Consider the following 15,757-nt stretch of genomic DNA (forward strand, 5'->3'; position numbering starts at 1 on the left):
ATCGTAATTTACTTTTCAGTGTTTTGTGTTGCCTTGGGAAGAATAAATCTTTTCCTTCTTGTATATATATTTAATGAATTGTTAAAGAAGTTATTTTTATATTTTGTCTCGTCCTTTTTCAGATTTTTTGTTGCTTCGGGGAGAGTTTTGTTTCTTTTCTTGTGCATTTCTGTTGTATAAATAGAAAATAATAATAATAATAATAATAATTAAAATTACAAATATATTTTGAAACAGGCACATTGAGTCTGAAATTTGGAAGTTAAAGTAGAAAAACTCAGAAAATAAACGTAATATTCTCAGTTCAAAATAAAGTTAGCAAGCTTGTACTTCCACAGTAGACTGATAAAAAATACAAGGACATGTTTTTTTCATTTCAAAATGTTTTTTGAGGCCACAAGTTCCATTTATTTATTTAATTTTAAGTATTATTATTGATGCTTTTTCTCCCATGTACTCACTTGTCAACAAAGATACAAAAGGATGTTCTTGGAAGAAGAAGCTGTTCAAGGTAGTAAAAACTATATTTTAAAAAAGTGATTATAAATGATCAAAACATTTGTTTTCATGGCGAGAGAAAGGTGTTGAAATCAGACTTCAGGAAGTGAAGGACACTACACACACACACACACACACACACACACACACACACACACACACACACACACACACACACTCAAGAGTAGCACTCTCGTCAGTATCGCTGTCATCTGCTGCTGGTCCCACGAGACGGGATTGAAACCCTGGAGGAGTTTGTGCGACGGGATCTTCATCCTAAGGTCAAACACCGGCCGACTGTACTCCTACTGTACCTGCTGGGACCAGACAGGTTCAAACCGTCAGCACTTGACCTTGACATGTGAAGAATATCCACTTTACACATGTATGGTTTTCCGTGACCTTCTCACCTCCGGTCCAGTGGATGTGTCTGCCGGAGGTCGTGACAAAGACGGATGCTTCAGATGAAGCCGTTTCGAAAAAACGCAGCTGGAGTTCGTGATGCATTCAAAGACACAACAAAAGTAGGAATACAAAAAGGTCAGATAGAATATTAAATTTGTACTTCTGCTCCTGCTTGACAGAAGTGCATCATCACATTGAACACACCGTTGCTATAAGAAAAAAAAAACACACATGACATTTTTATTTTTATTCTTGTTCTTTTTGACCAGTTGCAATGTTTTGAATCATATTATTAAAAACAACTAATACGTTATGAAGCTTAAATTCATATTCTGGAATTCCAATTAATTATTCTTGTAAAAATACAACAATTAATCAGAAATAAACATTATTTTCACTATTTGTTCAGTTATTTTTTTTATTATAATAAATTGATTTGTGCATGTAGTTAATATTAATGATGTTCAAGAACGGTCAGTAAACGCACCGTCAGCCTGCTACACAATCTGAGCTCACCAAAAAATGTTAAAAAATCCCCCAAAAAATCCAAATATGTGTCAATTAATTACCAAAGAAAACAAATGACAAATATATATCACAAAACTTTTGGTGTCATACTATACCTCATTATTTACTCAATTAATATTCATATTTTCTTTTATTTAAAATTTAATTTTAGATGTAAATCAAATGGGAAGAAGATCGCTGCATCCTGGGATGGTGGGAGTAAGAAGCAGTGCATTCAAGGATTTAATTAATTTGACTTTGAAAGCGTCAAATCATTTGGACAAAAAGTTGACAAAAATAGCCGAATACAAGGTTCACGAGTCACTACAGACAATAAAGAAACATCTCCTAAAATTCAGTCTTGTCTTAGTTTTGATTGAAGTCTGTACTTGTCATTTATTAGCCAGGTATTTTAAGGGATCCTTATTAAAATTTGGGGGTTAACAATAGCTTAAAAAAAGACCATTGTACTGCAGCACCCGAAGAAGAGCGATCCGCGATACATACTCAATCAACACATCTTTTTCTAAAACCATGTTTCTTCTTCTTACAGACCAAATATTTAGAAGACTACAGGGGCACCAAGAGAGAAAAAATCGGAATTGATTTCATAATTTCACAATGTCTTGTGTTCAACTACATGTCCCATGATGCACTGCAGCAGCCAAGGCTCTTTAAAAAAGAACAAAGGCCAAAGTTAATTCAGCTCGACACAATTTGCTCAAAATCTTTTTTCCCTTGATTCCAAAGTAGAATCTGGACCTGTGATTAAAACTGTTTTTTTTCCATGGTGAGTTGAAAATTGGATCACACCTAAACGGCAGCCGTGGGCAGTTTTCGCATTAAAAATGTTGCCCTGCGGTGAAATTAGAAACTCAACTGGCAAACAAATCAGGAGTCTGTTTTTTTTTTTTTAGCTCCAAAATTTTTATTTGAATAGTTGGGGTCATAGATCCATCATTTGTCCTCCAGTACACACGCCCGAAAACAAAAAAAAAACAAAAAAAACAACCCTTTCTCCAGCCTTGAGCGCGATGTAACGCCTCCCCCTCCTCCCCCCATTCCCTCCCCCTTTTTGGTACAAATTCAACAGTTGTGCTGACGGGATCACTATTTTTCCATTTTTCTCATTTTTCATCTTTTATTAGAAAAAAAAAAAAAAGTTTTACACATTGAATGTCACCCAAGAATTTTTGATTTTCCAACTTTTTTTTTTTCAACTTGTAAATAAATTTTGGAAACAACATATTTTTTTTTATGTTTTATGTCATCCTGAAAAGTTTTAAAAACATGCAAAAAAAAAAGAGAATTTTGCCATCCAAATTATACATTTTACAAGTTTGGAACTTTTTTTTTCGCACTTCTTCATATACTACATCAAAATAAAACAAAAAGAAAAAGAGAAAAATAAAAACATTATGTACACACAACTTTTTACAGTGAGTTCGAAAAATATCAGATCATGACTAAGGCAAATGAAGTGTACATAGATGTTTGTTTGTTCTTTTTGTAAAATACTACATCACTTCAGGGAAGAAAAAAAAAAAAGGAAAAATGCTACAAAATAAGATCCAGAACTCCCTTTAATTGCAACCAGCTGCATATTTTTTCGGTGTGTAAAAGACTAAAATGTCTAGCATTCTGTACAGTGCTGCTCTTGATTCCATCCCAATGATCTGATGGTCCTTCATTATTCTTCGTTAAATAATCGACAAACAGGAGCGTTGTGTAACCGAAGAGAAAAAAAAAAACAAAAACACAAAAAGCGTGTCGAAGCATAAACCAGAGTGTAACGTGTTTGAAATCACTCCAAAAAAAAAGAAAAACGTCAGTACCGTTAAAGCCTTGAAACATAAAACTAATCATTTAGATCCAAAAAAATGTACAAAAAGGCACATTATATCCCAGTGCTTCTGTACTGTGAAATTCAAGTGTAACTGAGCGCGTTCAGTCCCAACGGTGTGACAGTCCACCGGCGTCTTCCTCCGCTCCACGTCCGGAGCCGATGCCTAAGCTTCCCAACAAGCATATGTAAGCGAAGACTACAACGATAAGCCTAGATTATTTTTTTTGTGTTTTTTTTTCTCCAGAAAATAAAAAATAAAAATGGAATCAAAATCTGTATTTTTTTTTTTTCCTGTTACTGTCACAGTTCCGTCTCTCTCTCTCTCTCCAGTCCACGCCGCCGCCAGGTGGTGGGTGGTGGTGGGGTGGTGGGGGGGGGGGAAATGTTTTCCAGGGGCCGACATTCCGAGGGTCTCTTTTTTTTTTTAGTCGTCGCTCCCGCCGTACATGTCGGCCAGTTTTCTGAAGCGGGGTCCCCAGTCGTTGAGGTAATCGTAGTCCTGGTCGCCCCCGCTGCTGGAGGAGTTGAGGGAGCTGAGGGAGCCGGCGGTGGAGCCGCTGCCCTCGTAGTCGAACACCAGCAGGGAGTCGTAGGGGGGCGCGGTGGGGTCGTTGTCGGCCGCCTTCAGTCCCTGCCAAGGAAGAAACATAACGGCGTTGGTTTTTTAAGATGAGGAGATTAGAGCGACGCTGTCATGTGGCATCAATGTGAACCCCCACCCCCCCCCCTCAACGTCCCTGGAACCCACCCACTCAAGGAGAACTTAATCCAGTATTAAACCACCCGGTGGCTTCTTCAAAACTCATGTTCGGGGGTTTTGTTGGGATTAATAAAAAAAAAAAGAAAAAAAAAAGGCTGGTGTGCGAAGGTAACTCCGAGTTTGGTTTCTTGTCATGTTTCTAAGAGCGGAGGATTAAGGCCCCGGGGAGGATGATCAGGATCGGATCACTTCAATCATCTCCTTTTCCTTCGAGGTTCAGACCCTCAACCGCTCGCACACTCTTCAAGGGTCTTAGACACAGTCTGTGACTGTTGGGGAACCATCTCACGGTGGCTTTTCTTACCGTCTTTAGCCACGATCCACGGAGCCGGAATCGTAAACAAGGGCGGATTATGATCACGTTCTAAGGAAAAATCATTTTACATTTGAGTAGCTTTTGTTTATGTGCAACGTGATACTTTTAGTCCTGTGCAAAAAAAGTATCAAGTTGCAAAAATGAATCTTTATTAAAGATCCGAGATTTAAACCATCCTTAGAGGAATCTTCAGAAGCCTACGGTCGCAAAAACATTATCAATTCTTCCGAAATTTATTGGCATTTAATATCTCCAACAACCATTTTGCTTTATACAAGCATTAAACTGATTTTTAGTTAACTTAATAAACTCTTATAGGCAACAAATGGAGTCTTGGAAGGCCAGATTTGAGACCCGGGGGGCTTGAGTCTGGCGTGTGTGCATTAGCATATAGCGTTATTTAGATTGAAAGCTTTTTGTCGAGTCCCTTTTGTTTAAACAGCTTTAATAAACTGCCCTCGTTCTGCGTCGTCTCCGCCTGGTAGTCTTAACACCCGAACCCCCTAAAAGCCTTGATCTTAATGTGAGAATCCTCCGTCTGGTCTTTGTCTCAACCCCCCCTAAGTGCCTCCGATCCGTCTTCGCCCCTGAAGGTTTTCGGAGTCTGTGTTCACCTCCCATAAAGGCTTTGGTTTTATTTTGTTCTTATCTAGTCCGCCACTTAAACTCTCCTGGATCCCCTATAGCCCTGGTTTCTACTTCTAAAGAGATCTTGTTTTTGACTAAACCCCGTCTCTCTTGGTCGAAAGGCATTTAGGGTTCAAGTCTTCACTTTGACTAAATCTGGACCACTAAAACAATTTGTGCAGTAATGGATTTACCCTGTTCGGTAATTTGGCATATCTTGGGTTTGAGTATTTGGGGTCAAAAAGGTCCTACTTTACATGATTTACTTATTTTCGGGAATTATTTTGGACACAAACGTTACCAAATAATGAAAAAACCGAGACTTGACTTGGTCAATAACTCTTAATCCTAAGGATTGTTGCACCTGAAGAAGAGTCATCTGCAATTTTTGGTGAGTTCTCACACTTGCAACACCGACCTAAGGATGGTTAACGCTACATGCTAATGCACACAAAGGAAATAAAATCCACCTTATGCCCTTTTTCTAGTGTCATTATCTTCCAAAAGGCAAGGACCCCTCAGTTCCTTCCCCTAAAAAAAAACCCTCTGACTTGTCTTGTCAATAACCCTTAAAATCCCCGGCTCCGTTTTCTTTATTCCCATCGACGTCTCGAGCCAGAAGACATCGTAAACATCATAAAACCAGTGTAAAAGGGGCGACCACGTCATCCCCCCGGAGACGTCATACAACGGTGATGACAGGCAGAGGGCGGAGGGAAGGGTCAATTTTTTTTTTCAAGGGTGTGCTCGACATTCCCAGGAATCCTGACAGCTTCTCGAGAGAGGCCCTTATAAGGTCCCGTATTGATTTCCTGGTTCCCAGACTGCACCTGGGTTGGAGACTAGATGGGGTACGGACTTGTTATAGTCTTACAGTCCTTCACTGGCGACGACAAATTGATGAAGAGAAACACAGTTTCAAGCGCTCGGTTCTGGTGCCGATAATTTCCGAGGGAAACTTGACAGACGGATCATTTATCGCGATAGAAAACCATAATTGCTTTCCGTGGTATGACGGCGTCCTTTAAAAAAAAGACGGAGCTCCATTGGCGGATTCATACGGTATCGCAGGACGCAGGCCCGTAATTCTATTAAACCCACGTCAGTCTCTGCTCAGCGTCACGACTGTCGGTGAAATTGCAGGCTGGTGGCGTCAGCCTGACAAGAGCCTGTTCACGGCCATGACTTCAGTGCTGTGTCCATCACTGACCCACAGTGTTTGTGACAATTCCATGTTAATGTATTAGGCCCCCCCCCCCAGCCTCCGGGGCCCCTCCACCGGGAGCTGGCAGAGAAACAGACTCATGTCCATGTGAGGTCAGAGTACTTGAACTGAATCCACCTACAGTTGCTTCGCCGCCACTAACTTTATTAAATCCTTATCAGGGTGACGGTTGGAGACCCTCAAGCCAACACCCCACCCCCCCCCACCCCATCACCATGTGCCCTGTTCAGTGCTCGTCGAATGTCGGATTAGAGCTAAGATTTAAGACTAACCAGATCCTGAATAGACCTGGCAAGTTAAAAAAAGAGCTGTAGATAAATAGGTTCTGTCACGTCCCGCATGAATCTAAATTTGACAAAAACTAGCACTAAGCTAGCAACAACTGAAACAACAAAAATAATTTTGCAATTACTTTTTTTGGATTTAAATTACACCACTTTAATCTGATTTAAGTAACCAGTTAAAGACTGATTGCCACGTAAATAAAGCTTTTATCAAAATCGCAGACTAGGAGAAAGAGTGGATTTCATCTGACTTTTAACCAGGTTTAACCAATTCAATCGCATTTTTCAATGAGGGCCACATTAAGTGAAAGCAAGTTTAGAAGTTGGAGATATAAAGCATCTATATCTTCAACCAGCTAAACCAAAAAATTAGAACTTTTTAAAAAACTTTTTAGTAAGTAGGAATTAGCATTTAGCAGTTATTAGCTTCACTTCATGGTGTTTGTCTAGCTTGTGTTTTGTTTATTTATTACATTTATGAAGTAGTTAATTCCATTTTTACACAGAGGGCTGAATGGAATCTGCTAAGGGTACGCAAATGCCCCCTTTGGACATGCCTAAAATGCCTAAAACCTTCATTTATTATTTTCCGAAATTAACATCAATCTAAATTAAAATCAACGATCTTAGAAGAATTCCAGGATAAAGAAGAAACTACTTCAATTCAGTACCTGAAGAAGAGTTTCTATATACGACCAATGAGTTCTCAGACCAGGTAAGCCTTGTCAACACAATAAAACGTAAACAAACATGATCAAATATTACTTTTGTTTACAAACTACTCTACTAATGTAATTATGGTTGGTTAACTGATAATTGGTGCCCTACTAAGATCAATGTTACAACTTGGAATAATGCTACATCTTTGCCAGTCAGTAGAGCTGACCTGTTCTGGTATTGCGGTGGTCGTACCCTTCACAACATACTTAAGAAGAATTGGGAAGGGCAGTGCAATTTTCTCCACTTTAATATTCAGATGTTACAGAATCTCACCCGGAATGCAATTCAAGGTTTAACTGATGAGCTTTACCAGAATTCTCTTATGACTTATCAGAATCGGCTTGCTTTAGACATGTTACTGGCTAATAAAGGGGGTGTGTGTTACATGTTTGGTGATTCTTGTTGCACGGTTCTACCGAACAACACTGCTGAAGGGGGCTCTGTCCAGATTGCGTTGAATGGGTTAAGATTATTGGCGGAGAAAACAGCTCGTGAATCAGGTACAAGCAATCCTGTGTCTGACTATCTGTCTGATCTACTTGGTAAATGGAAGGGGGTAATTATGTCTGTAGGTACTACCCTACTGACTGTTTTTGGAGTCCTAGCACTAGGTAGCTGCTGTGTCATTCCATTACTGAGGAAAATGATTGAGAAATGTATTGTTTCTGCTTTGTCCAGAGAACGCGATGCTGTTCATCTCTTTCCTATGTTGCAGGACGAGCTCAATGATGCACTGTTGACGGGAGAGTTCGTCAACAACGCCTCACCAGACGAGCCGACATCCATGGTCGCCGAAAACGGGGCTGCTGCTTCCTTTTTACCTCGCTAAAGAGGTTTTTCAAAGCAGTGGATACTGGCTCTATAACAATATATATTCTAACAAAATCTTTACTTCAATATAGGCTTATTAGATTTTAGTTAGCTAGTGAAAATGTTTGTTTTTGATTACTCAGCATTCAATTAATCTAGTTTTAATGCATAATTTGGAATAATTTTTTTTTGGATTTTGGATTTAAGAGAAATGCTCAAAATATATATCTAATGTATAACTGCATTCATTAAATGAATATGTGTTTACTCTGTTGCTTTCTCACCATATGTAATCTTTGTGTGGCACTATACGGATGATAGTTTAGCATGTTTAGTTTATAATCAGATTCGCGATTATTTTGACATCAGACTTGTCTTTGTTTTATTGCATCATTAGTTCATGATGCAATCAGGGGGAATGTAAGGAAATGACAACTTTACTGTAATCAATCATCTAGATTTAACACACATTTCAAATAGTCACTTGATTAACTGATGATCTTTCATATTTAATTCATATTAAATCATCATTGTCTTGCAGTGCATTCACTTAAACCAAACTCAGGTTCACAACTCAAAGGCCGAGGTCACAAACCCTCACACACACAGAAAGATTAAACAATCCCAGATTCCAGGAAGTCTGGACACCTGTCTGAGAATTCACTCTGAAGGACACAAGTCGCTGGGAACAGATTCGAGAAGAAAACAACTTTGGTAAATTTCCACTACGATCACGTGCGACCGGCCATTTTAGAATCAAGTGTTTACAGTTACTGACCAATCCTACATTCACATTTGACTAGAGGTGTTAACCTGAAGATTCTACTATAAAGATCCACCATTTTGTCTGATCGTTGCGTTCTGGCATTCGAAGACGTCTGCGATAGATCTCTCTGCTTGCTAGCGCCCGTGATCACGTAAGTTCTTATCTCTGACTTTTGCATAATTCACTAAACGAGCATTATTTCTCTTAAACTCAATACTGTGTCTGTGTCTTTCTTGTCCACCACCACGTACGAGACCGGGGAGGGGTCGGTGTTCACCGGAACACCATTCCCTGACATGTTTAAACAGCTAAAGCAAATATAAATGTAACATTTCCCCTTGTCGCTCCATATGTCACTTATTTTCTGGTAGCTACAAAGAAATAGTGGATAATTGCTGTCATGACTAAATAAATAATAGAATAAATCAGTGCTGTGTCAGTAAGTCCTTAATAACAAATGAATTTATTTTATTTTTACTTAAACCACAGTGAAACCATAGAAACAACTTGTTTTTGGGCTGAATTGTATTTTTGATCTACTATTTAATCTGTTAGCTTCGTGCTAATACGTGACGAGATCAGCTGTAAAGTAAGCGAATGGATTCGACGCGTGTTCTAGTCGTGAAGAAAGTATCAATCTTTGATGTCGACCATGGAAGAGCTTCACATTTTTGTGCGTCATCAAATATTCAACGCTACCTTTTCGCCCTACATGGCAACCCTGTTTTCTTTTTTTTTTAAAACTCTGACGCCCCTTTAACTGTGACACCAAAGCATCCCATGTTTCGAAGCCCTCGATTCCCACCGAGCACTTCAACTTTCTCCATATCACATTCCCGACACGCTGTTGGCTGTAATTGAGTCGTGGCAGAGTAACGGCAGAGATAGGAGGGTTCGGGGGCGCCGAGCGGGTTCTAATCTAAAAACATGGGCGCCGTCCAAAATAAAAAAAAATGTAGGAGCCGAGTCCATTTGTAATGCCGCGAAACTCCCGTCTGTTGGAGCTTGTGAAAAATACATGACTGCTCTTTTCATTCTACATTCTCCCTTCATGCCGGAGTCAATGATGGCCTCAGGCAAACGAGGCCACTCAGAACGCTGCACTCAGATAGAACGTCTCGCATCTACTATTCCTTCTCTGACACATCAATAACCCTGGTTTGACGGAAAGTGAAGAGAAAAACAATTATATCCAAAGCGTGCCGCCTGCTTTTTTAACGGCTTTAGATGCATGTCAAGAGGTAGAGTCGAGGGAACGCGGACGCGCAATCACAACGTTAATGCTTAGTGAGTTGTTGCTTTCTTGGAGGCTACATGTTGGCGTGTTTATGTCTTTTGGTGTCAAAATATGTTTGTTGTTTTTCCGTCTCGCCTCTTTTTTCAGAATTCACATCTCGGACATAAAAGTTGCTAATAAGAAACTTGCTAAACAGTCTGAGGGTTACTGGGTCACAAACACGTTGTCTGGTGAAGGTACAGACCGTGATGACGCCTAGTGATGACATCATAATTCGGCTACGATTGGATTTCTAAAAACCTCTTCATGGGTTAGCGAAAGACACAATCTACCGCAAAAAATAAATTCAGTCTTTGTCTATCTCTCAGTTCTTTCACTTCCTGGTCTGACAATGCATCGTGAAAAGTAGTCCACGATCATGTGATCACGGTAATTTGAATAGTAGCGATAGATACTTATCACTGATTAGTCAATAGTTGGGCGTCTAAATACAAAAGATATTAAATCAAATATCGCTTTTATTTAAACGATGGCTTGATTGTAGTTCTCGAAGTAGCCCGAACAGATTACAGAAGGGTGAAAATCTGTGGTGAGTTCTTGTGTATTAAGAAGTTTATACTGATAATATGCGATAAAAAAGATTCATGTCAGCCAATCATGAAGCGTTGTCAGAACCAGGAAGTAGGGCCGGTACTGATATCGATGTTTTTACTCAGATACCGGTTTAATTTTGTTTGGTACCAATTTCATGAATTCAATTCTAAAGTACATTAAACATAGTACAAATGTTTTGTTTTTTTTAATGTTTAGCTTTTTCGGTAAATGGTCCACTCCAAGCTGTTTTCTTACAGAAATAAAACCCAAATAATTTCCAGTGCGAAATGACAAATAAATCAAATGTTCTCAAGTTTGTCATCAGAAAAATCCGTATGTTATCAAGTTTTAATCACGCGCACTTACAAAAACCTGGCAACAAAAGAATGCTACAGGGTGGATTGGATTGTGTGTGGTATGTCATCATGACAACATTGCATTTTGTATTTGGCTCCAGTGCAACCTGATATTAACTACAACTAAAAAAAACGATACTAAAGACTTATATTTCAACATGATTGTTTGTGCGTAAGGACGAGATTGTAGTGTTTCAAGATAAGCAAGTTGTTTATTCAGATAATAAATGTATAATTGAAGATATAAAAGGTTAATTATTATGCTAATGAGGTTCAATATTTAAATATTATTCGTCACAAATACTTTTTACATACTTATCTTTTCCTAAGTCACCCTTTTCCTCTCATATTTTATGGCGAAATGAAAATAATTGTGTTCATCTGTTGACTCAATTGACCTCCACGATCACCGTTAAATGACCCGTAACGACTGAGATTAATTAATCCAGATTAATCGATCACACAGCAGGGGGTTTGTTTGGATCCCCTTAAAAAGAGTTTGCAGCCGTTATTCACTCTGTGTTTTTTTTACCTCGTTGATGAAGTCTCCGATGTCTCCGGGGTGGGGCGCCGCCGACCTCATGGGATACTGGGGTTCGGGGTGCAGGGGCCTCTCGTCCATGCGCCGGATCCCCACGGGCTTGATGACGTCCGGCTCTAACGTGTCCGGCTGCTGGAGCTGACTCAGGTCGTAATCCTTGGCGAGGGGAGAAGGAGAAGGAAGCGTGAGTCGGATGGGGGGGTTCAGGGGGTTCGGATTCAGACAGAGTTCATCGGAGGCGAGATTTTCGAACAGAGCCGAGGAACTTTAATCTTGAAAGGAGGAGCCCGGGGACCGTTGGAGAAGACAACGCTAGAGGGGGGGAAAGGTCTAAACCCACGCTTGGAAAATGTTTGACTTTAATTGACGCCCAGACCTGGGACGGTGCGTATGCATAAACCCCGAGCTAATCCTATTAACATCACCACGGCAACGACTGTGCAAAGTCATGGGCGCCGAAGCAGGAAGTGGAAGGTTGGACGGACGGACGGATCGCGTGGTGAGAGAAAGTCACCGGTGGATATTTTTTTTAACACGCACAGCAGATTGTCCCTCTTTAGCAGATTTCCTTTAATCCATCCATCTCTAATATCCCCCTTTCAAGGTTGTTTTTTGTGCCGACAGACGTATTTAATCGACGGAGCGTCGGAGTTAAAAATAAACATCAAAAATAATTCACACAGACAGAAAATACATCCAGAAACTTTCATCTACTTCAAGTCATAGAATAAAATGTTTCCAATCCTGGTTCAAAAAAATCCATTTTCTATATTACTAAAAAAAACAAAACAAAAAAAAACACACATAATTTAGAAAAAGACATAGTCAAAGTGCGGCAAGAGGGCCAAATGTGGCCCTTGGACTGTATTCATGTGGCCCCTCGTGAGGTCATGTTGAAACTAACAATTTATCTTCTAAATATGTCTATAGGGTTTTTGTTTGAATATTATTTTTCCATTTTTGTGAGAATGTTTTCCCCCTTAAGTAAATGATTTGATTTTATACGTTTAGCTCCTTTTATTTTTTTCTTGACGGCCCCTCACAACAGCCACTGTATAAAATGTAGCCCCTGAAACAAACCTGGGGCCATGTGGCCCCATTAATGTGTTTATGTGGCCCTTTTGAGGCCAAAGTATCAAAAGCAACTGATAGTTAACTTACAATATTGTTTTGTTTTCATTTTTATTAATCATTTCAACGCAGCTTTTTTTCCCCTTATTTTTTATTTATTTATATTGTAAGGATTTATTTTTCCTCTAAACAATTTTCAAGTAAATTGAAGAAATAAACTTTTATCACATTTTATTTTAAATATATATTTTTAGTTTATTTAGCTTCAAGCTTTGTTTTATTGTGATGAGGTTATGGGTCTATCTATTGTCTTGACGGTCCCTTACAACAGTGGCACTATATAATGTGGCCCCTGAGGAATATTAATTGCTCATTTTATTTCATATATTTTGAAATGTAGTTTTTTTTTTAGCTTTGTTTTAAAATGTCATGGCTTCTTTTTTATTTTTATGTGTTTTAAGTTTAGGCTTTAATCTATTTGCTTGATGGCCCCTTACAACAGTGGCACTATTTAATGTGGCCCCTGAGGAAGTGTTATTTGTCCGCCCCTGATTTAGAATTTAGGACGGCCTCGAGAGGGTTGACGCAAGACCAGGCTTAAACAGAGACGGTGCTTTTAAAACTTTAAAACTACGCCGCAAATGAAGAGCAACATTGGAAATAAGCACCGACAAGGTCGAATCAAGCAAATAAAGCGGACGCAGGAAGCTCTTAAGGTTGAGCATAAAAACCTTCTGCCGGCCTTCATAACAATGAGTTGTTAGTGCCTGCAAGAGCGTCTTTTAGAAATGCTCGTATCGGAGAGGATGTTGAACTGACTAGAATATAATAGTATACTTATAATTGTGCATTTAATTGGCCTCTTTAAATCAATTATTCTATGCGTTTTAATTTATTTGTAAAAACGACCTTGACTTGGGCTCCATCTTCTAGAGAATGAAATGATAAATAAAACATTAGTCTTTTTTACAGTTGCCATTTAACGAGACAAACGAACTAGAAAAGTAGAATTTCTACTTTGCTCGTTACGTGATGGAACTTATACGTATTTATTCAACTAAACATTGTTTTATTTAATTGTATTATATTTCATTTTTTTAAATAAATATTTTAAAAAAAAATCAAAAAGAACAACGGGAAAAAACATAAAATTAAGAATTAAAAAAATAAAATGATATATATATATCTATATATAAATAAAACAGTCATGGACAAATGAAAATATTAAAGAACTTTAAAAAGCTATGTTTGGAAAAGATCACATAATGAATAATGAAAAGTAAGAAAGTATTTATTGTTGACTTTTTGATTAAAAAAAATAAACTTCAGTTTCAATACTTAATAATACTTCATACTTTTAACCACACATTTCCTAGTTCTGTTCTAGAAACATCCAAAAACCGGTGATAATGTTTAAGTTTAGTTTTTTCCTTGTCACTCTTTAAAGCATTTTTCAAAAGGTTTTAAAAATGTATATACATTTGCAGTGAAATAATAAAGTTCTGACCGTGGTTTTAAAAATACTTTGGTTAAAACTGGATCAGTTTAAGAGTGAGAGATTGCTAGCTAACAAGCTAACCATCGCAAGTCAACATGGAAAGTTAAGTTAAATAGTTACTTTTTCTAAACCGGATAGGTTTACTAGTGAATCCCATAATAATCACACTTGACTTCACGGACGGCGAGAGTCACCCCTAAGGCGCTCCGGGTGAAAAAAAAAAAAAAAAAATGGATCTCGCACAATAACGTCATCCATCATCTTTGGTCCAATTGTGTGTCACTCCTGTTTGACCTTTTCTTCCAGGTCACCCACTAGCGGGTGTGGAGTCGGGGCGACAGCACCGGCTAACAGAAACGTATAATGGCTGAACTAAGCAGAAGGGTCTAATGACATCCCGCCCCCTTCTGGGAATTCTCTGCTTTCACGGCTGGTGAAAGAGCCGCCTCGGGCGTGGGTGACCCATATTCTGCTGAGCCAGACTGAACAGTGTTTACACTCTCCATCATTACGGCCTCCATGATGATGCTAATATTAATGAAATATCGCAGCACAGGAGCGACCACGGGAAAAGAAAATAGTCAAGAACCAGGTTGCGTTGAAAGGAGAATAAAATCTTTTCAGGTGGCAGGAAATTGCCACTTTCTGCTCCTCACAGACGCTTACACTAAATCTTATGACACTTCACCCCGGTTGACCCCAACGACAGAAACACTTCCCGCACCTGAATTGCCTTTGCATGAGCCGAGCCGGTGGGGCTAAGTTGGAAATATATTGGCGACATCTCGACCTCGATTCCGCTCGTTCAGTTCATTCCGGGACATTTCCCAGTTAAGCAAAGAATGTTGGTTCAAGTGCCATATGCGGCCCTCGGTCAGTTCCATGTGGCCCCACATGAATTTGCAACCAATTATTCTTTGACATCGACAGAGAAACCGTAAAGGGTCAAGGGTACATTCGGAAGGTAAGAGCTCCTGTTTTGGGTTGATAACCTAGCTTAGCAGCTCGGGAACAGTTGAAGGGATTTGGGTTTGTTTTCTAGGAAGCCAGAGTTGGCTAAAGAGTCCGGGGTAATAGGCGCCTGTTGCCGAACTAAACTTCTATGGTTTGGTGGTTGACACCCCTTTTCAAGTAACTCTGGGTCAAGGTGAATGAACCACCTCCATGGCTTCCATTGTCGGGGCTGTACACAGCGTAGTCCGTTGCAGGGAAACTAGGGTTCACGCGGAAAATAGTAGGCGACCGTTGAGTTAACTACATTGTTAAAAAAAACATCCAGCTAGCTTATGGCTAATTCCGCTTAGTCGTGTGATAGGCTTGTTTCAGGTGGCCCGGTTCCAACTCGAAAATGCGCTAAAAAACTAACCAGACCAGACGTTTCCGGTACATTTCTCAAAGGGGCCAACTAGGTACCAATACTTAACCCACAGGGCCGCATGTACACTACTCTGAGGGAAGTTGGTACGACAATTATTGTTGTTGCTAGTTCGCCAAAGCATTAGCATTACCAGACGGCATAACAGCTTTCCCGATAACAACAAATATAATGAGTTACGCAAATCCGAACAGGACTACCGATAACTCCATAATGTCAACTGCTCACCCCCCCCCCAAAAAAAAGGTACAATACGAGGAAATTGGTTAAAAAGCACAAATTCCTAACCAAAAAAACACCAACAATGTTAGGGTTATGGGT

At 39.4% G+C, this 15,757-nt stretch overlaps 1 protein-coding gene across 1 annotated transcript in view; it reads right to left on the reverse strand.

Moving 5' to 3' along the window:
• Positions 1–2,452: 2,452 nt before the first annotated feature.
• Positions 2,453–15,757, reverse strand: part of cdh2 (cadherin 2, type 1, N-cadherin (neuronal)) — a 90,278-nt gene continuing 76,973 nt past the window's right edge. The window contains exons 15-16 of the mRNA XM_087811290.1: positions 11,484–11,648; positions 2,453–3,887 (exon numbers count right to left, since the gene is read on the reverse strand). Coding sequence (XP_087667416.1) covers positions 3,681–3,887; positions 11,484–11,648 — 372 coding nt within the window. The 3' untranslated portion in view covers positions 2,453–3,680. The remainder of the gene's footprint in view (positions 3,888–11,483; positions 11,649–15,757) is intronic.

This window comes from Callionymus lyra, chromosome 16 (assembly GCF_982586985.1).
Source record: "Callionymus lyra chromosome 16, fCalLyr1.hap1.1, whole genome shotgun sequence".
Lineage (NCBI taxonomy): Eukaryota > Metazoa > Chordata > Actinopteri > Syngnathiformes > Callionymidae > Callionymus > Callionymus lyra.